The sequence below is a fragment of the Amborella trichopoda genome, chromosome 13 (assembly GCF_054954075.1).
Source record: "Amborella trichopoda isolate Santa Cruz 75 chromosome 13, AtrichopodaSantaCruz75HAP2 v2.0, whole genome shotgun sequence".
In the NCBI taxonomy this organism is placed as follows: Eukaryota; Viridiplantae; Streptophyta; class Magnoliopsida; order Amborellales; family Amborellaceae; genus Amborella; species Amborella trichopoda.
This window is the reverse complement of record NC_142348.1, coordinates 46,355,926-46,382,132: the sequence shown is the minus strand read 5'-3', so window position 1 is coordinate 46,382,132 and position 26,207 is coordinate 46,355,926. Positions and strand designations below refer to the sequence as shown.

At 36.9% G+C, this 26,207-nt stretch overlaps 1 protein-coding gene across 4 annotated transcripts in view; it reads left to right on the top strand.

Moving 5' to 3' along the window:
* Positions 1–26,207, top strand: part of LOC18442676 (plasma membrane, autoregulation-binding site, misato segment II, myosin-like, tubulin/FtsZ protein) — a 42,094-nt gene that overhangs the window by 2,401 nt on the left and 13,486 nt on the right. For all 4 annotated transcript variants that reach the window (XR_016046801.1, XR_016046802.1, XM_020672489.2 and 1 more), the window contains 2 exons: positions 10,691–10,792; positions 14,749–14,794. Coding sequence is in view for 2 of the 4 variants with exons in the window: in XM_020672489.2 (XP_020528148.1) it covers positions 10,691–10,792; positions 14,749–14,794 (148 nt within the window). In the remaining 2 variants the exon portion in view is untranslated. The remainder of the gene's footprint in view (positions 1–10,690; positions 10,793–14,748; positions 14,795–26,207) is intronic.

The window sequence follows — 26,207 nt, the reverse complement described above, 5'->3', positions numbered from 1 at the left end:
GGGCACTCATTTCTATGTTAGATGCTGAAATGTGTATCCATGTCTATGTAGCATAATTGTTAACTAGGATGTTGGAACATGATTGATGGTAAGTGATAACTTAGACTTTGGGCGGTACCAAAATATGCTCCTCAGCCTTATGTTGAAGTATAATGTTTGAAGAACGTACTTTCACACACACACACACCATACATGTCTTTTGTGAGTGTGAAGCTAACCAGATAAGGCCAGGCTATGGGTTATGTTCTTTCAAGGCCTTAAAAGTCTGATATTTTCATGGCTCTGACTTTAGTGAGAGTAAAAGAGTGACATAACTCTAGGATCCTGGCGTACTACGACCAAGAGTCATGAAACCTTGAGAGAGTCATGAGAGGGCTTTATCTCGAGCGAAAGGCACCGAGAGATTTAAGGGTTTCCCGTAGTCAACGGTTATTGTTATTATGCCTCATGACTGTGTGATGGGCCAGGGCATTGTGTTTTATGTGTCTTCTGATATGAGCTCGATGTTTAAGTGTGTTTTAGCCTTTTATGAGAAGGTTAAGGTTAAGGTTTAGTGAGGCCATTAGCCTAAATCCCTGACAAACAATAGAACCTTCTCATAGCATGTGCATAAACAATCTCAAATTGGAAGCCACTCTTCTAATTGATCCATTGTGAAGAGATATGCACATGTGCCAAGAGAGGAACCCTTGCACCTCGTGTGAGTTCATATCCTTGGTGTGCACCTGTAATCTGTTGGCTATGTGGCCTGTCAAGGCCTTAAAGCCGAGAGTCTTACGCTCAGTGGGAGTTAGAAAGAGACTGAATTTGGGTGTTTGGCGCACTGGGGCCCAAATTCGTATACCCCAAGTATTTTAAGCATTGAGAGTATATGTTTTGAGAGTGTGAACTCTAGGGGAGGTGTGAGGGTTACCTTTCAGTCAGGACTATATTGATTAGAATGCCTCATGGTTAATGTGATAAGCCAGGGTCTGGAGAATCCAATCGAGAATAATAGAACCCGAGTATTTAAAAGAGTATTCGCCCTGTATGGAATGGTCGACTCATGGGACATGAGCCCGTATCCTGACACGAGAACGTTCCATGTGTGCACCCATAGTCGTATGGGGAAGCCACTCTTTTATAGTATTATCGGACTTAGAAGAGCTAGTGCACATGTGCTTTGAGAAGACCCCTGTATTTGAGTAAGAACATGTCCCACAGGGGTGCATTGGTAATCCATTGAACCCCACGGTGACGGGAAGCTCTTGCTCAGCGACCTTGATGTGACCAATTCTGTGTCCTTGCCATAGACCATAGACAGTGGAGCATAGGTCCATTGGGTCGGCTTGAGACACCGGTGGAACGTCATTAGGGTTAGCCCAATGGAAGACTCCGACTAGTGTTATAAGTCTAGAGATCTCATTTACCTTTGGCCCAAGTTAATCTAAAATTGATGAGAAATGATTTTATATTGATGAGAAATTATGTAATAATGTTGAGAAATCATTTAGAGAATTTTTGGGATTTTTGGAGAATTTTTCAGATTTTTTAAACAATAAAAAAATGTGATTTTCAAATTTGTTTGACATAAATGCCAAACAAGGACATCCTATGGGGATGCCACATAGATCCCAAGTGGCCATAGGAATGCCACGTGGCATCCTCACCTCCCCACTCGTGGATGACATCATGTTGATGTCATATCCATGTGGGGACCTATTTGTCATTAGTTCTTTTGTTGGTATTATGTTATAACATGTTATCTTGTTATTCAAAGTGTTATATATTGTTATGACTTTAGTTTGATTTAAGTCACATATTTTGTTTTGCTCATGTATGCCATTTTTGGCTTGTGTGAAGTCATGGGATTTTGAGAATTAATTTGATTCATATTATTATCCACATTTGATTTTGTAGCGTGTGGGTATATCTTATGTGGCAACACCTTATGGGCTTGACCCATGTGAAGCTTTAGTGTTGTTAAAATCCTATTGGTGGTGTCATAAGATATTTTATTGACGTGTGGATGTCCCATATTACCATTATGTCTATGTCCTTGTTTTTTATTGACTCTCACAAATTATTCAAAAACTATAGGCATAAGTGTAAACATGAATTTGGACTTAATGGAAAATAAAATATGGAGCTAAGGCGTCAAGATAAAATGACTATAAACTTAGGTTTTAAGGAGTGAAGGGTGTCAAAAGCTCATCCATTGATCTTGGTGATAAAATATGGATGAGCGACTTGGATAAAAGCCTCTCATGTGCCATTGATCTAAGACATCAAGTATCATGATCAAATCCATCTTTATGATCTAAGTATAAATGTAACTTATGGGATCACTTATAACCCTAACTTGAGTATTAGAGAGAGGGAGCCCTCTTGACAAAAATGTGGCCACCCATGAGACTATCTTTTTCCTTGAGCTTTCATTTGAAACCCTTCTATGGAGTAGTCCTTCATTTATGTGATCAAGCTCATACTATTGCTTCATTAAGGTATTGATTTTTCTTCTTATATTTTTAATTCCTACGTCATTTCCATTATCAAAGCTTGCTGTAATTCTTAATTTACAGTAGCTTTTTTCATTTTTGGTCATGAAAACTTGATATTTGAAGACTCCCCAAGCAATAGTGTAGTCCATACACAGTATGTGTAGACTAGCTTTCTTACTCCATGATCTTTAGTAGTTTCAACTTGATTTTCTTGATCTTATTTTTCTGGAATTTTTACTGAGAATATACAATTGATGAGAGGTTTATTTCATCATATTTGAGCATAAAAGATAGTCCGTTGAGTTCTTTTTTGAATGTTGAAAAGTTCGTGTGGTCCCTTATAGACCACACGGTGTAGTTTCACTATAACTTCCTTATTTTGTGTAGTATCTCTCTCAAACTTTGAAGGGCTATTTTGATACATGTCTCTCTCATGATTTGATCCTCATTAAGTGAAATAAAAGTGATAATTTGTTTCCCATTGGATTGATCGCTTTGAGTTATTATTATCACTCGTGCTTTAGACAATGAGACAAAATTAAGTCTTCAACAGGCCCTTTTGTGGCCTGGGCACAAGGGGTTCGAACCCTGGTTCTCCCATGTATGTTTGCATGTTAATTTGATGTATTTACAATTATTAAATGAATTTATGATTGGTTAAATTAGTATGTTGTGTGAATATTGAGATTGTTCTTTAATCTTGCTATATGAGGTTTAATGCTATGCATTATTGTTTATGCGAATTGAAATCTTATTGGATTATTATGATCAAGTGTATGATGTATATGAGACATTGTGATATATGATGAGGATAAAGAATGAAGATGGAATTATCATATAATTTTGATATAATGAGGAATTGCGAGTGCAAGTCATGCAAAATATTGTGGATATGTACATTGTGAATATTGTATTTTTAATTGTATATTTGAGTAAGGGATTTGTAAGGGACCTATTAGGGTTGAGTTTTATTATTCAAATGTGTATAAACCCTGTTTGTAGGCTGAAATATATGTATTATGGTTTTGTATTGAGATATTCATGCATTTAAATCTTTGAGTTTTTGTACAAAAGAAAAGTTTTAAAAAATTGCATTTCTAGCCCATTGGTCTTATACCACTAACATAATCCACTAAAAACTTAGGGATTTTGAGTTACTCATTGGTTTGACTTTAACAAACTATATCATGAGCCCTTGATTAGTACTGAGATTCATGAGTTTGTTGGATCATACTGACAAGGTGACTCTGGATTCTGAGTCTAGCTGAGTGGAGTACGCTGATACCTAATTCAACTCCATAGGATTCTAATTTCTCTTGAAAATACTTTTAAATGCTGCAAAAAAAGTGAGATTTTTTGATATTTTTCTGAGCAAGAAATAGCGTTTTACTGATTGTTTTGAACAAATGACATATGAGGACAGACCATGGGGAGCTGCATGTGACAGCCAAATAGGTGTCCATGTGGGCTATGGGTCCTCCATGTCAGTGCCACGTGGAGATGACGTCGGGGTGATATCAAAGCCCCATGGGACCCCCTTGTCACTTTGTGGTTTGTTATTCAAAGGGTGATTTTAACTGTGGTAATTTTTGTGAATTTTGGGAAATTGAATTTTTTGGCATGTTTTATATGTGAAGTTTGAGTTTTTTTGCACGTGTGAACCCTTTTAAAAATGACAGGTTTGATATTTCATAGAGACAATTGTAATTTTCACTTAACTCACACATGTGGCACCATATGATTGGATACACATTCTTTTCTAAAATGGAAGGAAACTTTTAAATTTGAATTTTGTTGGAAAATATGCCTAATTACGCTAAGGAATGCTCCTAACTTTGATTTTTAACTTGATTAAGTGAAGAGAGCGTGGGAATTTTTATAAAAAGAAAATTTGGAGTGAATTATAGAATAAATGGAATATAATGGCGTTTTAATTACATCCACTCATCAAGATGGCATGATGGTGGATGGAAGGTTAGGATCAAGCCTCTCTTTGTGTTATAGATTATTGATATGAATGACCACGATTCTCCTATCTGGAAGCATCTCTACACTAGAGCCTATAAATACCCCATCTTCCTCTCATTTGAAATACACAACTCTCATTCCCTCTCTCTCTCTAGAGTGGTACGCCCCACTTTCTCACACTCTAGAGTGGCACCCCCTAGTCCTTGTTCCTCTTCCTTTTCTCTCATCATGTGAGTTAGACTCGAGTTTTGTGAGATGAAGTAAACCTAGAGAGAGAGTAGAATTGAGCTCCATTGAAGCTTGATTTAAGCTCCATAAGCTAGAGGATAATCAAGTAACCATAAGGCTTTCAAATTGAGGAAGATGTTCAATGTCTCCATTGTTTTTGAAGCAATTCATTGCTGTAAAATCTCATTTACAACAAGGTATTTCCATCTCATAGATCTACATTTCATGAGTTCTTGATCTTAAATTGATTCACGATGTTAAGGGAGTTATCTATGATCGATCGAACTAGTTTCCAAGAGTTTTTTCTATGAATTTTATAAGACTTAATTGACTGAAATTCTCTTGATTTTGGGATCAAGATCAGTCAGTTAAATCACATAATTGATTGGAGCAACTAGGAGAATTTTCAAGCGGAAACTGTCTGATTTTCTTCATGGCGTGCCTACTCATTTTGAGCTTGATCTTGTGATCTAAACCTATACATCTCCCATGTTTTTTCCCCTAGAGTTTGATCCCATATCTTGAAAGCCCTTTCATCCATAGAAATGTAGATCAATAGATGCTTGGCTTCCCATTACTTTGATAGAGTGGATTTGGGCATTGTTACGAGATTTACCATCACATTTCACACTATGGTATATAGCGATCTTAGCCGTGAACCGGGCAACAAGAGCTCTCAAAGACTTCTCATGATTATGTTATTTTGGTTACTTGAGCGTTCATGTGATTGTAATGAAGAGATCATGATTTGATGAGTCTTATGTTGAAAATTGATGTATAATTTGCCATGTAAATTTGCGTAGATGTTGAATTTTCAAGAGCACTAGTTAAGTGTTGTACACTTGATCTTCTTTATTAGTTTTGTTTTGGTTTTTTACCAGGGACCCAAAGTGAGTTGTATCCTCAATGTAATGAGTGTATAGAAGGGCTTTGATGATTGTAATTACTTTTATGTAACTGTAATTGAGGTATAAATTGCCATGTGTGTTGTAATTTGCAAGGAAATTGAGTTGTATTGTCAAGTTTGTCTCAAAAGTTTGATGTCTTGTACCTGAGATTTGGTTTCCACAGTGGTTTGAAAAACAGATCGTTGCCCCGGATTGGGCACCCCAAAAACCCATCCGGATCAGTGAATCGGCGTTTTGGATCGGGAATCGATCGAATCGGTTGGATTGGCCTTTAAAAAAATTCAAAAAAATTATTAAAAATCATTATAAATGCTTTTTTTAGGAATCCAATAAGAAATGAGGGTACTACATTAATAATTTTTATTTTTTTGCATCAATATGCAAATATTGAGATGTTCTTTCCCTGTATGAAGATTCTCATCAAACATTTATTAAAACCTAACTAAATACAATATTATACATTGAAATTAGAATTATTGGTTTGTATTTTATTATTTTATCATTATTTTACTTTACAAATAAGAATAAATTTGAAATTTGTCTTATAATGTCATCTAATTTAAAAATCTAATTTACAACTATAACAAAAAATAATACATTGCATAATGTATAATGTAAATAATTTAATAAATAGAATATAAGATTTGGTTATCATGGTAATTAGCATAATTATTAATTACAATATTATAATAAACGTGATTCAAAAAACTAGGGTATGACCCTCTCAAATAAATAAATCTAATGTATAATAATTAGTGTTGATAGAAATATAGAATTTAGTAACATAAATTTGCAATCATATTTTAATAAAATTAGGAAAATAAATAAAGAATTGCAATGTGGGATAATTGATAAAGCAACTTGAAATAAATTCTTAAGTCGTATGAGCTAGTGTTATTTTTCTTTCTTAAAATATCCGATAAACTAGTATTTTTATTAATGTTCAATAAACCAGAATTAGTAGTAATTTTTTTGCTTTTTTTAATATCCTATGAGCTAGTACTAATTTTTTTAATCCCAATTAGCTAATAGCCTAATAATATTAGTTTTTTTTTTTTTTTTGGGATAAGTAAATTTAAATTTTTTTGGTAAAGGATAAAGGTGGTGGGCCATATCAACTAATTATTATTTTTAATAATTTTCCTCATTTTTTATCTCTTAAAAGTTTTTTAAAAACTCACTATAAATATCTAAAAATAGTATTCTTTTAGTTTTTAAAAGAAATTAAGAGTAATGCATTATGTAATATCATTATTTTGTAAAATTGGTGCATATTGAGATGTTGTTTTCCTGTCTGGATGTCTGTATAATTATTAATTGTAATATAGTATTATAATATTATATCAAAACAATTTAAAAATATTAGAAAACACTTCCATATTATAAGATTACAAAAATTAATTTCCTGCATAAATTAGTATCACATCAAAGTATCAAACATTTATTAATTCGTTCTACTCATCCAAAATTATTAAACCTAACTAACTATAATAATATACATTGAAATTGAAGTTGTTGGTTTATAACTTTATATTTTATAATTATTTTACTATACAAAAAAAAATATAAAATGTCTTATAATAACATCTAATTTAAAAAATCTTATTTACAATTATAAGAAAAAAATAATATATTATAAAATTTATAATATAAATAAATTAATAAATAAAATACAATATTTGGTTATTAATAAATTAAAAAAATTCATATTTGCAGTGTGGGATAATTGATAAAGCAACTTGAAATAAATTCTAAAGTGGTATGAGTTAGTGTTATTTTCTCTCTTAAAATATCCTCTAAACTAATATTTTTTTTTTAATATTCAATAAACTAGTATTTGTATTATTATTATTATTTTTAATATCCTATGAGCTAGTACTAATTTTTTAATCTCAATTAACTAATTAATTAATTATTAATCATAAAATGAGATAATCCCATTAGATAATAACCAAATAAAGTTTTTATGTTTTTTTGGAGTAAGTAAATTTAAATTTTTTTGACGAAAGATAGGGGTGGTGGGCACCCAATTATTATTTTTAATAATTATTTTCCTTTTTTTATCGTATAATTTAAGTGCCACCATCGGGCGTACACCATCGGGCGTACACCATCGGGCTTACAAGTCATCTCACTACAAGTTGTTGCATTCTAAAGTTTATTAGGGAATTGTTCCACATCGAAGGGATGTGGGAAGAACCAGTCCTATAAAACAATCAAACCAACCCAACCCTTTGGGTATGCTGTTTTAGGTCCACGTGTAAGTGGGCTTTTTGCACGCTGACATAAGCAGTTGAGGTGTCAGTTGAGGCTTTAAATTCAGGCAGTCCATGACATCACTTAGACATAAGCAGATGAGGTGTCAGTTGGGCGATCCATGACATCACTTATACATAAGCAGTTGAGGAGGCTTTAAATTCAGGCGATCCATGACATCACTTAGTGACTCATGACATCATCGGGGCGATTCTACGTGGAGAATCGTCCGAATCCCGTTTTTCTACATGATCCAAGATGGGCTGGGCAACACCCGATCCGGATCGCCCGATTCTGGATCGGGTTGCCGAGTTTTAAAACACTGGGTTTCCATACACTACAAAGGCAACCTAGCTTTGATACAAACTTGAAACACAGCTGTTAAACCAAAAGAAAAAATGCTGTGGGATCATGCTTACAACATACATGGACCAGTTACCCCTGTTATTTTTCTCAATGGATCTCATTGTCCCCAGTCATGAGGTACCCTTGTTGGTGTTTACATCATTAGGTCCTCTTTCTATTCCATGGGCGACTTGATTATGACGATATTGATTGTTGATGCATTGCTCATCTTGAAGTCAAATCATATTTTTTGCATCAAGATCAGATTGGACATAAGGGGATATCACATGCATAGCAATGCAATACTTTTTTATTTTTTAATGTTTTCTATTCTGTCTGGTAAGAAGAAGGATTTCATTAAAGAGGAAAGAAAATCGTAGCAAAATAAAATGGATGCATGATTCCTTCTGTTACCGAATCAAAAGCTGCAATAGAAAGTCACATGCCGCCTCATAAATCCAATTATAAATGGCCTTGTGGCTTCAATACTTGGCATGTGGAATATGAATGATGAATATGGATGATGTAGAACTGTAAATCACACAACACTTGGCATGTGGAAGCCCCTACAGCGTCCTAATGGAAAGCAGTAGTTTGTCGAATATGGGTTAACAAAAGCATAGTGTGATGGTTCAATAGCTAGATTCACAATAGAAATTATTTCATGGGGTTTCATAAAGCATATGGATTTAACTTCTGCCCCAGTCGGGATGTTGCAAATAATGCATATGATCCTTGGAGGCAACATTTTCCTTCTTGCTTGGTTTTAAAAGTGTAGGTGCAAATGTGGTCCACTGTGGGGAGTTGCAAATAATGCATATGATCCTTGGAGGCAACATTTTCCTTCTTGCTTGGTTTTAAAAGTGTAGGTGCAAATGTGGTCCACTGTGGGGCACATGTGCTTTTACAGTTGTTATTTCTTGTATCATATTTTATATATTTGAGGTTGGAACTTACAATGCACATAGTAGCTTGTACAAACCCGTTCCAGGGATCATAATTTCAGTACAAGCCCTTTCCAGGGATCAAATAAATGCTCCTTTTCTCTCTTTGGTTATGCTTGGATGCTATGCTTCTTTTTTTCTATTTTGTGGAACATTCATTCATTTTCCAACGTTATTAATATTCAAAGAAAACCATAAAGCGTCTAAACAACTGTATTGTGGGTGTTCCTGCGTTAAGGGATCACATCTAATTTGTTCAGGTAAAGCAACACCGAGAATTCCTTGTTCATGAAATGGAGGGGAAAAGGCATTGTGATCATGCTGTCCATGTTGTCAACATAGTTGTTATTTGTGACCAGTGTTTTAAAACCTGGAAACGGGTTTTGGATAGCCTGCCATCGCACCATCTGAATCAGCTGGATTGGCAATCGGGATAGACTGAACCGGTGAAGGGGACCCAAATCCCCACCCACCAAATCCGATACAAATCGGCGGTATCCGGATCATTGGGTTAAACGCTTTTGGCAACCAACAAAAGTACATGTTAGTTGGTAATGTGAAACTTTCATTACCAAATTAATTCAGCATAAAAATCACAATGTCTTTGAACCAAGAGTTCAGATCAAGATAAAATATTGAACTCTTATTCTTCATGAAAAATAGAAGGAGAATGATGTACGAAAACAGTCCATTTACTATTGTAAACTAAGAAACGCAACAGTTCAAATCAGAGTTAAAATTGTGGTTAGTAACCAGGTTCTGGCTCTACTGAACCAACAATTCAAATCATAGTTAGCATAATGGTTTGAGTAATCAGATCTTGCCACTCCTACTGTGCACATTTTTTTATGTAAACTGAAATGCTGTGGGCACTGTCACTTCAAAAATGAGTGAGTATAAGAGTTATTAAAAAGTATAAGAGATTGTTCGAAAATGAGTCATCATCTAAGCCTTATCCCAACTATTTGAGGTCAGCTACATGAATCCTGTTCTGCCATTCTGCTCATAAGTTCGGGATTCACGACAAGATTTGTCAAAGTTCTCCTCTGGCTGCCCTACCTAGCACAACCCTCCTCCTTTAGCCGGGCTTGGGACTGGCATGACCGCTTGCACCTTTGAATGAGTGAATGATAAAAATGTATAATGGAGTGGGTTTGGATATTCTTAAATATGGAGGATCTTATACCTGATTTAACAGTTTGTACTTCTTTTGAAATTCCTTTGATAGCAATGCAGTTCTTGATTCTCGAATAAGCCTGCTGCCAAGAGAGGGTCAATGCAGTCTTAACTGATTTTGGCTAATAAATTGAGGACAAATATACTTTTACTTGCAAAAATTATTCAACACAAAATAATTAATGAACTAATATAAATAATTTTTAGTTAAATTTGATCTAGAAGAATATAATTATGTCTATCTATTCGAATTATGTATATAGAAAAATGCATGTGACATTTGCAGACATGGTCACTTTTATTTGTGGATGCATCTCATGATATTTGGTTTACTTTGTGGGCATGCATTGATGTCTTAAATTCTTAATAGTCTTACTCTTTGAAGGATGAGTTGCTTGGATTGGCGGAGGAAAACAATGGAGATCCTGTATACAAGAACACAGACATGGACATGGATGTCTTTTATCGTGCGGGTGAAACCCATCAGGTAAGCATTGTTTGGTTTGCATGATTTGAATTGTTATTATATACTTTCTTGTTTTCTCCTTGTTGCTTGAGTGTATTTGTTTGTGATTGATACATTCTTTTCTTTGATGGGAAATTTGCCATCTTAGGATAAAGTTTAAAAATATAAATATTATTAGGACAAAACTGTTGTATGTGAAGTAAGTCGCACATGGATGTCTTTTATCGTGTGGGTGAAACACATCAGGTAAGCATTGTTTGGTTTGCTTGAATTGTTATTATATACTTTCTTGGTTTCTCCTTGTTGCTGAAGTGTATTTGTTTGTGAATGATACATTCTTTTCTTTGATGGGCAATTTTCCATCTTAATATAAATTTTAAAAATATAAATATCATTAGGATAGAACTGTTGTATGTGAACTAAGTTGCAGTACCTGCTCATTTAAAAGATGTTCTTATGGTTCTTCCATCGTGCATGTACACAAACATTCCATACATATATATGAATTTCTATGTATGGATGTGTTTGACATCTCACATAAGCAACATAATGTATTCATGCTTACTCGTACTTCTCATGGAGGCATCATATAACATTGAAGGCCCAACTAATTATGAAAGCTGTGAAATTTAAAATGAATGTGATGTTTCATCACCTACTGACTTACTTCATTGAGCGATTACAATATTCGGTTCTCTCTCTTTCTTTCTCACTACATAAGCAGGTGTTTATGCGGGAACCCCACCAATTGTAGTAATTTGTATGACAAGTTTAGATTAGTAAGGACATAGTCCTCCCCTAGTCCATGAATGGTTTTATAATGGTCATCTTTTGCCTGTCGATGGCTTTCTCACTGTCTGAGTCAGATAAGAGTGCAAAGAGAGGCATTCCAAAGCTTTGGTAAAGATTTGTTTTTGAACTTCTTTGGATCCAAGTTGTTAGGGGCTTTGGATGTTCAAGCTGGCTGTGACTTCTTTGTCGAACCTCCAAGTGATTGCTTTGCAAATATCGATCAGAAGGGCACATGTAATAGAGAGGTGATCGTGATCTTCATTCTCAACTTTACATAAGAATCATCTAATGTTTCGAAGATGACCCCATTTTTTGCATTCTTTAGGTGGTTGGTGGCCCCTTTTGATAAGCTATCCATGCAAAAACCAAGAGGTTCTCCAGTGGTTTTTCATATATAGTTTCAAGTGTTTTATTTTTTGGCCCCATGTTCTCATGATTTCTTGGATGCCTTTTGATTTAATATCTAAGCTTATCTTCATCCCCACTCTGTAGATAGGTAGCCTTTTCCAAGGTTAGCTTCCAAGCCCTCACTCTTCATCCACTTTTAGGAAGAGGATGTCACAATGTATTTCCGTCCCAAATTTAGGAGATGTCTATGGATCGTCTAAGGCATAAGCCCTTATGATTTCCTCCCCATACAGTTCATACAAGAACCCCTCATTAAGACATGGATGGAACCAAATATTGATTTTGGAACCATCCCCTGCTATTCATTGGCTATTTCTTTTAATTAGTGCTTTTGTTTTTTGTATTCATTTCCATGCCCAAGACTCACTTCCATGTTCTAGAGTTCCACATGGAGCTTCTCCAAAGATACTTTCTTCTCATTAATCTTGTCCATACGGATCATCTTTTGCTAGCCAAGCCTCATCCAAGTTTAGCTGGTACGGATAAGTTAATATCCTCAATCGTTTTGGTGCCCATGTCCGAGCTTGCTCTTTGGTTTACAAATTGTGTTCCATTGGTTAGGTTTGGATGTTTTAGCTTTTGGGATTACCCTAAAGCAAGTTCCTTTGGAGCGTCTCCAGTGTGTATATTATATTGAAAGTGCGTTTGAAAACAGAGCACCAATGATTTGGCATGGGGGTACGACATATGACATGAGCAAGGTGAATCTTCCTAGATAGGATGGTTTATGATATCTCAAAAACTAGATGATATGTATGTTCATGCATGTCTATCTTGCACAAAAATGTGCTGTGCTGTAATTCAGTGCCTTCTTCCTCTTTGATCCATTTGATTATGGTGCCTTTGATTAATAAATGACATATATGTCCATGCATGTGTATCTCTTCATTACAATTGAGTAGGACCAGAGTGGGAGCCATTTGCTTTCAAGAGATTATCATATGGAGCACATACACCCTATTAAAAATAAAGAAAATAACAGTTGAGTACAGAAAACATGCTGCTTTTCATTAAATTATGTTCTTGGGTAGGACACAACCCTTTTAAAAATAAAGAAAAAAACAGTCAAGAGTACAGAAAACATGCTGCTTTTTATTAAATTTTCTTGGGTAGGATACAACACATCCCCACAAACAATGATTGCATTTGGAAACAATAACGGAAGCCAGCTTGAAATATTTGATCTTAGGTGCATTTCCCTTTGGAATCTTATTGTTCTTGGGGTCGGCCACACGAATCCTAATCCTCCATTCTGCTCTATTAAGGGCTATATCCTCAGTGAGGACAGTAGTCCCCATAACTTTTCTTGCTACTTCCAATCATGTCCTTGTCGGCCTACCCCTCGTCTTTTTTGGGCCTTCCACTTAAACTAACTTGCACCTCCTAACAGGTGATGTACTAGGTCTGCGCCACACATGGCCAGCCCACCTAAGTCTACTCTCTCTCATATTGGCGTCACACCTAAATTTTCCTAAATGTATTCATTTCAAATTCTATCCCTTGTCTTGCCACTCATCCATCTCAACATCCTCATCCCGCTACACTCATTCTATGGGTATATTGTTTTTTGACCACCTAAACATTCTGCCCCATAGAGCAAAGCTGGTCTCACAGCTGTCCTATAGAACAGATATGTTTATAATATCATATTGCTCCATGTCACTACAAACACCAAGGCTTAGAAAAACCCAGTGAGCAAGACAAAATCAAGGTGGAGCAAAATCCAAGAGCTCCTCCCTAACCCCAAGCATACCCATCTGAACTTTGACAAAAAAATGGTAAAATCCAAATGTAGTGGTGAACACCAACAACCACCCCGCCACCACAAAAAAAAAAAAAAAACATATATATATATATATGTGTGTGTGTGTGTGTTTACATGGAATTCCCCTTAATAATTGTTGCTTTCCTTCACCAATTCACCCCAAATGGAGCAGCATTTGCCATTTCTATTCAGAATGAAGACATGAACTAAAGAATGAGTGACTATTTATTTTGTTACAAATTTACACTACTAGTTTCTTCTTTATTGCACATAAGGCCCATCCTTCTATTAGAATGATGGCTTTATTTTTGGAAATGGGCTGAAGCATAGGTGGTCAGGGTGGCGGGTACCCCCAATGTGGCATTTTGGGTTCCATTCCCACCATTAATTCCCAAGCAAAAGGAGGTTATATTGATGCTTTGAGCTCTTGGAAAGACATGAGAAGGCCATTCTTTTCATTGTGTTTCTACTTGATTTCTTTATGAGGAAAGCATCGAGCATATAATAAGAATGTGAAGGTAAACAATCATATCTCAAAAGACATGAGAAGGCCATTCTTTTCATTGTGTTTCTTATATTACTTGATTTCATTGTGATGAAAGCATTGAGCATATAACAAGCATGTGAAGGTGGACATATCAAACAATCCTGGTAATTGCGTTTAAGGTGCTTTATACCCATATCTTTTGATTTGATTTCAAAATACCCCATCAATATACACATGACTATGAGTTTGGAATAGTTGAAGGAGAAATTGTTAAGTTGTTGAAAAATTAGGTGTATTTTAATAAATTTCCCTTTGTTCTTTGTTGAGGATTATGAACTTCAAGATTATGTTTTGAGAAGTTTGCTTTATGCTAGCTTTCTTATGGCTTCAAATGGATGAAGCATCTCTTCTATAGATTTTATTCTTTATCGTAGCTGTAAGCTATCAAGTTGTAGTGCATTCATGCTTCCCAACCCACACAAAAAACATATCAGCATATATTCTTATAACTTGGGCTATATGCAGGGCATTCCTACATACACCCCTCGTTTGCTCTCTATCGATATGCAAGGTGAGGCTTATGTTCCTCTCAACATGCCTAGTTCCCAATATTACCCTGTATCCGTAAACAGAAGACATTCTTGTTGCTTGTGAATATATACATACATACGTGCATACATGGTGTTAATTACATGCATACATGGTGTTAATTACATGCATACATACAGATATTCACACACGTACGTACATAATATGTGCATATAATTACATACAGTTACATACGTACAAACACATACATACATGCATACATATATGCTGTTAATTACTTACGTACATAAATACAAACATTCATACCTATGCATGCCTGCCTTTGGTTAGTTCAGCATTAGGAATTGAATTCAACTTGGGATGTAGTATTGCAATTGTCCCTGCAGAAGTCATGTTGTTAATTGTGCCAATGCTCTCTGATGGATGCTTCTTTGCTTAAAGCTGTACTGTTCTTTTTCACAAGAAGATCCTTAGAAAATAGGGGTCGATTTCTGTGGATTTACTATTGTACAGACATTGAATTCCAGCCTCGTCAATCAGTTTTTTCAGCTGATGAATCATACGTAGATAGCCAGCTGTATTAACATGCAACACCATGGGCCTATATGTTAGAGAATTATACAAAGTGGAAGATATCATTAGGGACCTATATAAGGAGCTCGTCCTATGGTGCTATTTCTATCTAATTGGGGGAACTCAAAATCCCTAGAGCAAAGTGATTGAGTTCCTTAGATTTAATAGTCTATAAACAATGCATCGATCCCTGTCATAAGGAGCTTCCGAAGAGCCTCAATCCATTGATCCCGCCCCTGATTCTGGAAACATTTTGGTCCCGTTCTCAACAACTATGGTTCTTATATATTTGTGCAAGTATACAAATGGTTTGTCCTTTATAATCCAAAAGGCCATGTATGGCAAGTAAATTAAGAATCGATCAACTTCCATGCCAAGGCAATACCTTTCAGTGCATATAAATTTGGATATCTTCATGGTCATCTGTATGCTTCAAACAACGAAATAGGCAATGTTATTGAGCAGCGTGTACTTGTTTAAGAGAGAGTATATGGTTTAGCTTCCATCTTTTATTCTGTAACACTTAATAAAGATGTCATATATAGATGCAAGGAGTGGGATAGGAAAAGGGAATGGAAGTGTGAATTAGAGATTGCTGATATTAGAAGTATTGGGGGTAAGAATAGGATATGGAATGAGGATCTAGGGCAAGCATGGTGCAGGATTGAGGGTTCTAGAGAGCCGGCTCCAACAGTATAGGTCTCTCTCTAATAAGATTTCAAAGCAAGCAAATGATGCATGCTTGAGTTCCCAAATTGACTTCTTAGCCGACTCATGCAATACCAGTATTGTTGGGTTCTTGTGGCCTGCCTAGAGAGCTTGTAAAAAATGTATAGTGGAATATGCACTTCAGTGGGAGTGTGTGTTGACTGACCAAGGGTTGGGCGGTTTATGGCTCTGGTCATGTCTAAAACCCGGCTCTGGTTATGTGGCACATCCGAAACGGGTTTGAAGTGGGTCATCCCTTGTTGAGGTCGGAGAAATGCCCAAGGATCATGTTTTTAGGCCAGGAGAACTGTGGTCTCTTGTGTGCGGTTGTAGGCATGTGAGACCAAGGGTCAAACCTTCAACAAACTTTCGCACAACATGTAAATATGACAATCGCATGGGAAGCAACACTTTTTACAGGGACATGTGTACATGTGCATTGAGAGAGCCCCTTTTGCACTGTAGTGACAAGTGTTAGACTTGCCCTTAAAGGGGAGAACTGTAATCCACATTCCAGTATCATAGTCCCATTGTTTTATTAATCAACTTTGACAAGCTAATCATGAGTCCCTGCTAAGAGACTGTGGGTCATGTGACTTTTTTGGGTTAGATAAGAGAACAATTGTGAATCATGGTTTTTGGGGCGAGTGGAGCGCCCTTAGTATCACTTTTTTTGACCCATTGGTACCAGTCCACTCCTAATATATTTTACTTTGGTATCATAAATGTTTATTTGATTTTTAAATATTTTTTTAGAATTTTAAAATATTAATTTCTGCGGTAACTTTTCATAAAAGGGTATTTTTGAAAATTTCAGAAATTTAAGGAAACACATGTGGGGCCAAGGATACAACCCCACATGTGGCACACTGTGTGCCTTAGGGACCGTGCCCCATTTTTCTTAAAGCTATAAAAAGAGACGAGGCACGTCACTATTTTTGGGAAAATTAGTGGTACGCCACTTTTAAGGGAAATAGAGGGGCACCCTATTTTAAAAAGTTCTTTTAAGAAAAAAAATGCCACGCCATTTTTTAGCAGCAAAGGGGGCATGCTACTTTTTGTGGCACAACCCCCCATGCTATTTTCTTTGGGAAGTAAGGGGCACACCCCCTTATTTTTTTGGGAAAATTACATACATATCCGTTATACTTTGCGTTATTACGGATGTACCAAATAGTTTCTGTGATTACATGTTTGTTCTGTTTTTGCCTTTTATAATGTAATTTTAAAAAGAAGGGTGTTGAACAACAGAATTGAAGGGTTTTTCAGATGTTCAACATCCGAAAATAGCTCGAAAGTTTAACGTTTACGTTCCAATTTTTCGATGTCAAATTTTCGGAAGTCCAACATCCGAAACCATTTTCAGATGTTCAACATTTGAGTATAGTCAACATCCGAAAATGTCACAATTTGGATATAATCCTTGATGGCAACCTGATAGTATATAGAAGACAATTTGGGTATAGTTTCTGATGGCAACCTGACAGTCCTGAAGCATACATGGTTGAAGGCCAATTTAGGGAATTGCCACCTGATGCAACCCCTGTTGAAGTTGTTTGATATACTCGAGTATATCTGCTCTTCCTTGTCAGAAAACGTGACTGCCCCTTTTATATACACAACATGTTTTCGGTTGTTGAACAACCGAAAACTTAACATTTTCGGATGTTGAACATTCGAAAATGTATCCAAAAAACCCTTCAATTCGGTTATTCAACACCCGTAAAAGGGTAAAGTCGTTTTTTTTAAAAAAATTGCATTATAAAAGGTAAAAAACAGATATACATGTAATAACGGAAACTATTTGGTACATCCGTAATAGCGCAAAGTATAACGGATATGTTTATAATTTTCCCTATTTTTTTTAAATTCAAATTTAAACATGATAAATCGAAATCTATTGAGATATATGGTTTCCCAATTTTTTGGGAAATCTAGATTAGATTTATCTAAAAGTTTGATTTCAAATTTAAAAAGATAAAGTTTAAATTTGATTGATTTAATTTTAAATAGGAGTGGATTGGGTTAAAGTGTACGGGGATAATGTTCCCAATCTTTCCATTCAAAATCATAATGGCTGATTTTTGTGATAGATGGCTCTGATTGCTCTCTCTCCCTACAGATTTCCTAGTTGTCCTAAAAGGCTCGGATGGAAATTAGCTAAGGAATCCTATTCAAACTAGAATCCTATTCATAAGTTTTTCTTCTATTTAAGGAGCTTGAAACTATTTGAGAGCTAATCACTAGATCTTTTCTCTCTTCAAAAGATCTCTCTCGCTCATGCACCAATTGGGGGATCTTTCTATCTCTCTCATGCCACCTTCTCTCTCTTTTTCAATGAAAAAGTGAGGCACGCCACCTTCTCTTTCCTCTAATTTTTTGTCCCTCTAATTTTTTTTGTCTTGAAAGTAAAAATTAGAGGTGACCTATTTTTCATGGAGAAACGCTAAACTAGGGTTTGCTGTATTTTTTTAAGGAAGAAGAGAGAAGCCCACTTTTGTTCCTATAGGGTTTGTATAAATCCTAGGTTATTTTTTGAGCTCTCTTAAACCCTAGAGAAAGAAGGATAGCCTACAAAGCTTCCCTATCTAAGAATTTACAACATCTTAAAGAAGAAAAAGTGTGCCATTGGTCAGGGAATCGGGTGTGGGGTGTACCAAGTCCTGGTTGGGTAACTCCAGATCCAGACATCTTCTAGTAAGTCTTCCTATTAGTTTTTAGGGAAAATTACAAAAAAACCCCAAGACTACACTTTCTATGCAACTTACCCTAACCTAACTTTTCTCTCACTTTTTTCCCCCAAACTACACTTTTTATGCAAATACCCCCCCAACCAAAGTAATAATAATAAAATTCCTAAACTGCCCTCCCTTACTTTTACCTTACCCACGGTCTGGCAGTAGGGCTCTGCCATTGTGTAAAGTGCGGTCCGGCAGTAGGACTCCTACACTGTGTAAAGTGCAGTCCGACAGTTGCAAAGGGTGGTCCGGCAGTAAATGTTACTGTATTCCAGGGCTCCGGCACTATGTAAAGGGCGGTCCGACAGTATGCAGTTTCGGTCTGGTAGTTGTCTTAGGGCAGCTCGACACTTGTGCGCTCCGGCAATATGCTATTGGGTTCCAAAAGTCAACGTCAAATCTAGCCAAAATGATTTTTGTGTACGGGAAGGGAATTTTTGACTAAAAAATATGGACTTTTTCCCTTGGGGGGCGGGGGGGGGGGGGTATTTGCATAGAAAGTTTGTTTTGGGGAAAAAAGTGAGAGAAAAAGTTAGGTTGGGGGTAAGTTGCATAGAAAGTGTGGTCCGGGGTTGTTTTTGTAATTTTTCCTAGTTTTTATTTATTTTCAGTTTTATTTTCTATCTTTCTGTAATTTTTTAGGAACTTATATTGTGTTAAAAATTGTTATAACAGCTAGTTTAAAGTTCCTTGATGGTTTTTATTTCTCTAGGCAGTAAAATAAAGATCCTAGGCTGTATTTAGGGCATTGTTTTAATTTTTCAGCAATATATTGTGGCACGTAGGTGGAATTCAAGTATTTGGAATAAAAGTAAAAAGAAATTTTTGAATTTAATCTCTTGAGTTCCACATAGCCACACCTTTCCTTGGTATCAGAGCTTCTATGTTTTGCTGCCATAGTTTAGTAGTTTTTTTTTATTTGATCCAAGAAACATGACTTCAAAAGGTTTCTTGGTTGAATTTATTAAAACTGAAAATTTTGATGGGAAAAACTGAAATACTATCTTAGTTGGAAAAGAAAAATTGGCTAGGGCCTCTTTGAAGGACTTAGCCTAATGCTCACTGAAGCACCCCCACCTGTCCTAAGAGGTAATGCTTGCCGTTAGAGATGCTCATGCTTAGCGGGAGCACGAAAACACTTTAGCAAATCATGTGCTACTTATGGCCATGGATGACTCTCATGCTCTTGAGTATGAGCACCTAAAGACTGCGAAGCAGATTCATGAACGACTTGAGACTGATTATGCCTCATCTCCCCTCTTGGGTATGAAGGAAGGGGGCATGTTAATTGAGCATATACAGCAATTTAGAGCCTTAGTTCGTGAACTCGAGGGCGCACAAGTCAAGTTGGATGAAAACATGCAGATCGACTAGTTGCTGAATTCTATGCCGAGCTCACGGGAAAACTTTATTTCAGGCCTTACAGCAAGGGAGAGCATGCCGAAGTAGGTCGAGATCATCACCTAACTCAAAGCCGAGGAAGGAAAGAGATTTTCTTGCAATTCTTCAGCCTTGAATAACTTCGTAAATGTGGTAAACCTTAAAACCCATTCTAGTTCATTCAAGAAGAAGAAAGGCAAAGAAAAGAATAAGAACAAAATGAATGAGGATCAAGAGGGAAATAATTGGTCAAAGAAAAAAAAGGATTTTAAGAATACCCAGTGCTATAATTGCAAGAAATCCGGCCACATTGCTAAGTATTGCAAAGCAACCAAGATTGTGAATCTCGAGGGCGATAGGGAGCATGCTTGTGTAGTCTTAGAGACTATGCTAGTTGACCCTAAAGTAGGGTCATGGTGTTTTGATTCAGGGTCCACTGTGCATGTGTCAAACACCAAGGATGGATATAGAAATTTCTGGCTTGTTGCGCCAAGCGTTCAGTATATCTATATGGGTGGGAATTAAAAGACTGAAATTCTGGGTATTGGAGATTTCATCCTTCAACTTGAGAATGGAAAAAGCATGGTACTAAAACAAACTCTTTATGCTCTTGAGATGAGGAAGAGATTGGTTTCGGTTGCTAAATTGGTTCAGGCAGGTTACTCCACCATGTTCATAGTGATATTTGTGGACCTATGAATGTGGCCGCTAAGGGTCACAAGAGGTACTTTATCACATTAAAAAGATGATCATTCCCATTTAGGCCATGTCTATTTGTTAAGAGAAGAAAAATTCTGAATGCCTAGATCGGTTCAAAGAGTATAAAACCGAGATAGAACCCCAAACCCGGAGGACTATTATATATTTGTCAAGATCAGTGGGAGTGATGTGGTTTTTCATCTTTTTGTATGTGGATGACATATTAATTGTTAGTATTTCTATTGGAGACAAAAGCTTTCTTGTCACATAATTTTGATATGAAGGATCTGGGAGAAGCCATGCAGAAAATTCTATACTGAAGTGCAATTGATGTATGGTCTGTCAGGGACAAGACAAGTTTTATCTTATGCCATGAGTTACGATTAGCAGGTTCCAGAATCATCCAAGCATGAAGCACTAGAAGGCCATCAAATGAGTACTGTCACATTTGAAGGGAATCGTTAATTACGCACTCACTTATGGAAGAGGCTCGGACATACAGATATAAGGATATTCAGATGCGGACTTTTAGCGCAATCTAGATGAAAGTAAGTCCACATCCGGATATATCTTCACGTTTGCAGGTGGAGCTGTTTCTTGGTGCTCAAAGAAACAGGATATAGTTGCATTCTTGACTATGGAGTCAGAGTATGTGGCAAGTTGTTTCACAGCTAAAAAAAGCAGTCTGGTTAAAGAAGTTCGTGAATCAACTCAAATTTGATCCAATGAAGTGCCCGTGCATGAGAATCTTTTGCCACAGCTATTTGCGTGTCAAAAGAGCTGAGGTTACTACCACATTTGCAATTAGATCCAAGCAGGAGAGATTCAGATTGCATATCTCCTGATTGAGACCATGTTAGCGGATCCTTAGATAAAAGGATTGGTAGCAATAGTTTTTTTGCCAAACTTGTACAAGGGATGGGCTTGAGAGAAATTGAGAGGGAGTGATTGTATGGCCTTCAAAGGCTAAGTGGGAGACGTTGGATTTTGGTAGCCTTTAAAAGCCTAGAGAGCTTGTAAAAAATATATAGTGGAATATGGACTTTAGTGGGAGTGTGTGTTGACTGATCAAGGGTTGGGCGGTTTATGGCCTTGATTATGTCTAAAACCCTTAGCGTTGGGCATGTGGCACATCCGTAAAGGGTTTGAAGTGGGTCATCCCTTGTTGAGGTCGGAGAGATGCCCAGGGATCATATTTATAAGCCAGGAGAATTGTGTGGTCGCTTGTATATGGTTGTAGGCCTGTGAGAGCAAGGGTCAAACCCTCAACAAACTTCCGCACAATATGTATATATGACAGTCGCATTGGAAGCAGCTCTTTTACAGGGACACGTGTACATGTGCATTCAGAGAGCTCTTTTTACACTGTACTGACAAATGCTAGACTTGCTCTTAAAGGGGAGAACTGTAATCCACATTCGATGATCATAGTCCCACCGTTTTATTATTCAACTTTGACAAGCCAATCATGATATAAGAAAACATTCTTTACAGTTGGTTGATTTGTTTCTCAAGCACTAGAGTTGCTAGTGCGAGCAGGACTTGAATAGTTAACAGTTATGCCCAAGCACATGAAGTTTTCTCATAAACCAGATCTGCTTTCTTAAAATATATCCTATCCTTTTTGTGGCTCATCTTGCATTGTATCTTTCAATGATTCTCTTATTTGTATTTTGTACTACACGTAAATCCCTTTTGGTTAAAAGGGGTTGGATATGGTAGGATCTACCAATTTTGCATTAATATTTTGCATTTCATTCTTCTTGATTTATTTCTTAGAAGACTATGATTAGTAAACTTAGTAATGGGTCGAGTAGTTTAAATAGATAATCCCTTATACTCAATATTCGTAATTTGATCTCCCTCGATTTATGGATTGGAAAATAAGTCTTTGAAAAGGTTAAAAAAAAAGATTAGATATAGTAGGAATTACCCAGTTCTATTTGTTCTTTGCATTTCATACTTCTTAATTCATCAATTAAAAAAATCCCATCATACCCTTTTGTTAAACTTTCTAAGTCTTGACAAGGCTCAATAGATCCATCCATTTACCTAATAATCTCCATGAGCCTTTTGATTCTGAAATAATATTTGAAAAAGTTTCTATATTTCTTATGAACTTATTATTTAAAGAACCTTTCATACCCACTATGCTCGCATTTGAGTTTCATATAATCTGTGTAGTAACTGCTATAGGCTCATCCCCATTAAAACTATGCAACAGCTGTAACTCTTATGCAATAATGGGTCTTATGTAGTGGTTCTTATGGTGTTATGGGCTCTCGCCCATTAAAACCTGCAACTCCTATGAATAATGGACCTCATGCCCATTAGAAATTGTTGTAACAGTTGTTGTTAACTGCTGCTGTAATTGTTGTAGTTCTTTTGCATGTTGACCTATCCATACTGTCCCAAAGGAATCTGTGTATATATGGGGCACATTGCCCTACGTTTTGTATTGTGTGAAAAACATATAGTATCTACTTTATCTTGTGCTTGAATATTACTGTTTATCTCTCTCAATCTTAACATGGTATCAAAGCAAGGCTTGAAACCCTAGGATATCCATTACTTACAGCAGTCCTAGAATCATGACTTTTCTTCCTTCTTAGGCTTGAAATTGTGGTGTATCAGCAACATAATAGTCCAAGTAAGATTATCTCACTTTCCTTTGCCAAGAAGTAACTTTTATACCAAATTCTTTCCATTTCTTGTCAAAAATAAAATCTAGTTTCTGACTTATCCCCCGCAAAAATTACACTCAAGTATATTCCATACTAGCCCATAGCTTTTTTGCCCAAAGTGTAGGGTTTGGAGTTTGAAAGAGAAGGAAAATATCAGAATCAATCACAATATTTCCTTGGGAAGCAGTCAATCTGACCACCCAGGATTGATGATAAATGCAATTAAGCTAGATGGGACAAACTACTTTAGAATAGTCCCAACCTGCCAAAATGTTCATATGAAGCCGAAAAAAATGGGTTATATCACAGGAAAAGTGAAAGAGCCTCCACAAATGTTCCATCCCATGATGAATGGGAAAGTGATAACTTAATAGTAATGGCATGGCTTCTTCATTCTATGCAGCCAAGTATCAACAGGGAACTGTTGTTTCTTAAGACTGCAAAGGTAATATGGGGATGCAGTTGCCAAGACATAAACGAAATGATATGCCTAGGATTTATCAATTGCATTGCGAAATAGCGATTGCAATAAGGGGAGATGACGTGGGATACTAAGGCGAAAGCAGTAAGAACTAGACCACTATTAGCCTATTAATCCCACAATTGATGGCATTAAAAAAAAGGCCGTGCAAAGAAGGATCTTTGAGTTCTTAGCAGGCCTACATCTGTCTTGAACATCAAAGAGTTCAGGTTCTAGGATAGTACATTGCCCTCTCTTGAATATGTCTATAATCATGCAAGGGGGGAAGGCCAGTAGAAAAGCTATGGAAGAATGACAAGACTCAAGCATCCATTATGAATGATCAGCCTTTGCAACAAGCTTTAAGCAAGGAAAAGTGGGTGTAAAAGGAGCAAATGGTGCTCCACTGTCGCCCGCCGGAAAGGAGGAACAAAAATGCTCCCATTGTGGAAAGAGGAGACACACCCAAGGGCATTGGTGGGACTTGCATCCAGACTTGAGACTGAAAACAAGGAATGCAAGTGTCCATACCGTATCAAGTGAGGAGGAGCTACACAACCCAATCTATCCAGTCCAAGAGATCAGGCCATCAAAGATTTACAGCACCAATTGACTGTTCTCAAGGCTTCACTCCGCTCTAAAACACTAGTGGAGCAGCCGGGTACATATGTAACTGCATCATGCTTCCAATTCTACCTCTTCTACATCTTGGATCATTGATTCAGGGGCCCTGATCATATGACCAGTAAGAAAATTGGTTACTTGTCTTTTCCTCCTACTCCTGGTGAAGTTAAACTTGCTAATTGATCCATGACCATTGCCTATGGGAGGGGAACATATAAACTTTCATCATCCTTGGCCTTACCCTCTGTAATACATGTGCCTTCTTTTCCTTCCAAATCTTCTCTCTATTAGCGGCCTGCCTAAACAACTAAATTTAAGTATCACATTTTATCCCTCACATTGCATTTTCAACTTGAAAGCAAAGAAGATGATTTGTGGTGGTCGTGAAGACAATGGGTTGTGTACCTGTTCAACACAGGATGTACTTCTACTACACTCGACTCTTGAGTCTAGAAGTCATGAGCATGTCCTCTTGTGGCACCCCCTCTTAGGTCAGATAAATTTATTTCTTTGGATGTTCCTCAGTTACAATGTCAGACATGTCAATTGTGTAAACATTGTAGAACCCATTTTCTTTTCTTTTTTTATTTATGAAACGGTTCACTGTTTTTAAGTATCAAGAGGAAGCATTACGTAATGTTTGGGGTACCCAAAAATTGGGCTGCCCTAAGGAAAGGTACCTTGTACAAAAAAGGTGCAAAAAAGAGAGATCAATCTATACAATGAATCTCAGTTACGATCTCGATATCGCAAAAAAGGGGAAAGTGGTCCAATCGAGGGATTGTTTGAAGCTCCTAGTCTAGCGAGGAGGTACGCTTCGGCATTTGCTTCCCTCCAAATGTTTCCAGGTAACTCTGAGGGGGTTGCTAATGTGTAAGATCGCGTCGACGATGTGGGCCAAGCGCCATAGGCACAGGGACCGCGAGGAAACCCATGCAATGGTATTCTTGGAATCACCTTCGATATGTAGGACATGGCCCCATGATGGGTCGAAAGTTTTGAGACCCACCTCAAGATGGGTGAGAGCCTCAGCAAAAGTGGAATCTGCATGCCCTATAGGACTGAAAAAGGAAAAAATGGTGCTACCATCATGGGATTTGAGGATTCCTTCAATGCCTGAGGGGCCGGGTTGCCGAGAGAGCAACCATCAGAATTAAGCTTATATTCCAAGCTCTTGTGGACACCACGTGGATGATCGAGAAATGGTGGGGGTTCGAAGATGGAGGAGTGATTGCCAATTCTGGGTAAAGTCCGAGTGAGCGAAGTGCCTGAAAGTATGCTGGTGTGTGGCCAAAAAGGTAACCAGATCGAGGATTTTGTCGAAGAACCGTACCCTAGTACTAGTTTCATCTCTGAAGGTTTTGTTATTCCATTCTAGCCAGCTGACCTATATGGTAGCTTCGATTGAGGCTCTCCAAAGAATTGAGGCCAGATGTTGCCCGAGGGGCTAGGAAGGAAGTGGTGAAAAGATGAGGGATGGACTTGGTAAGGACCCATGACCATTTAAATAGGGACAACAATCTGGTCCAAAGGGAGGTGGCAAAGTCACAATGGGGGAAAAGATGGTTA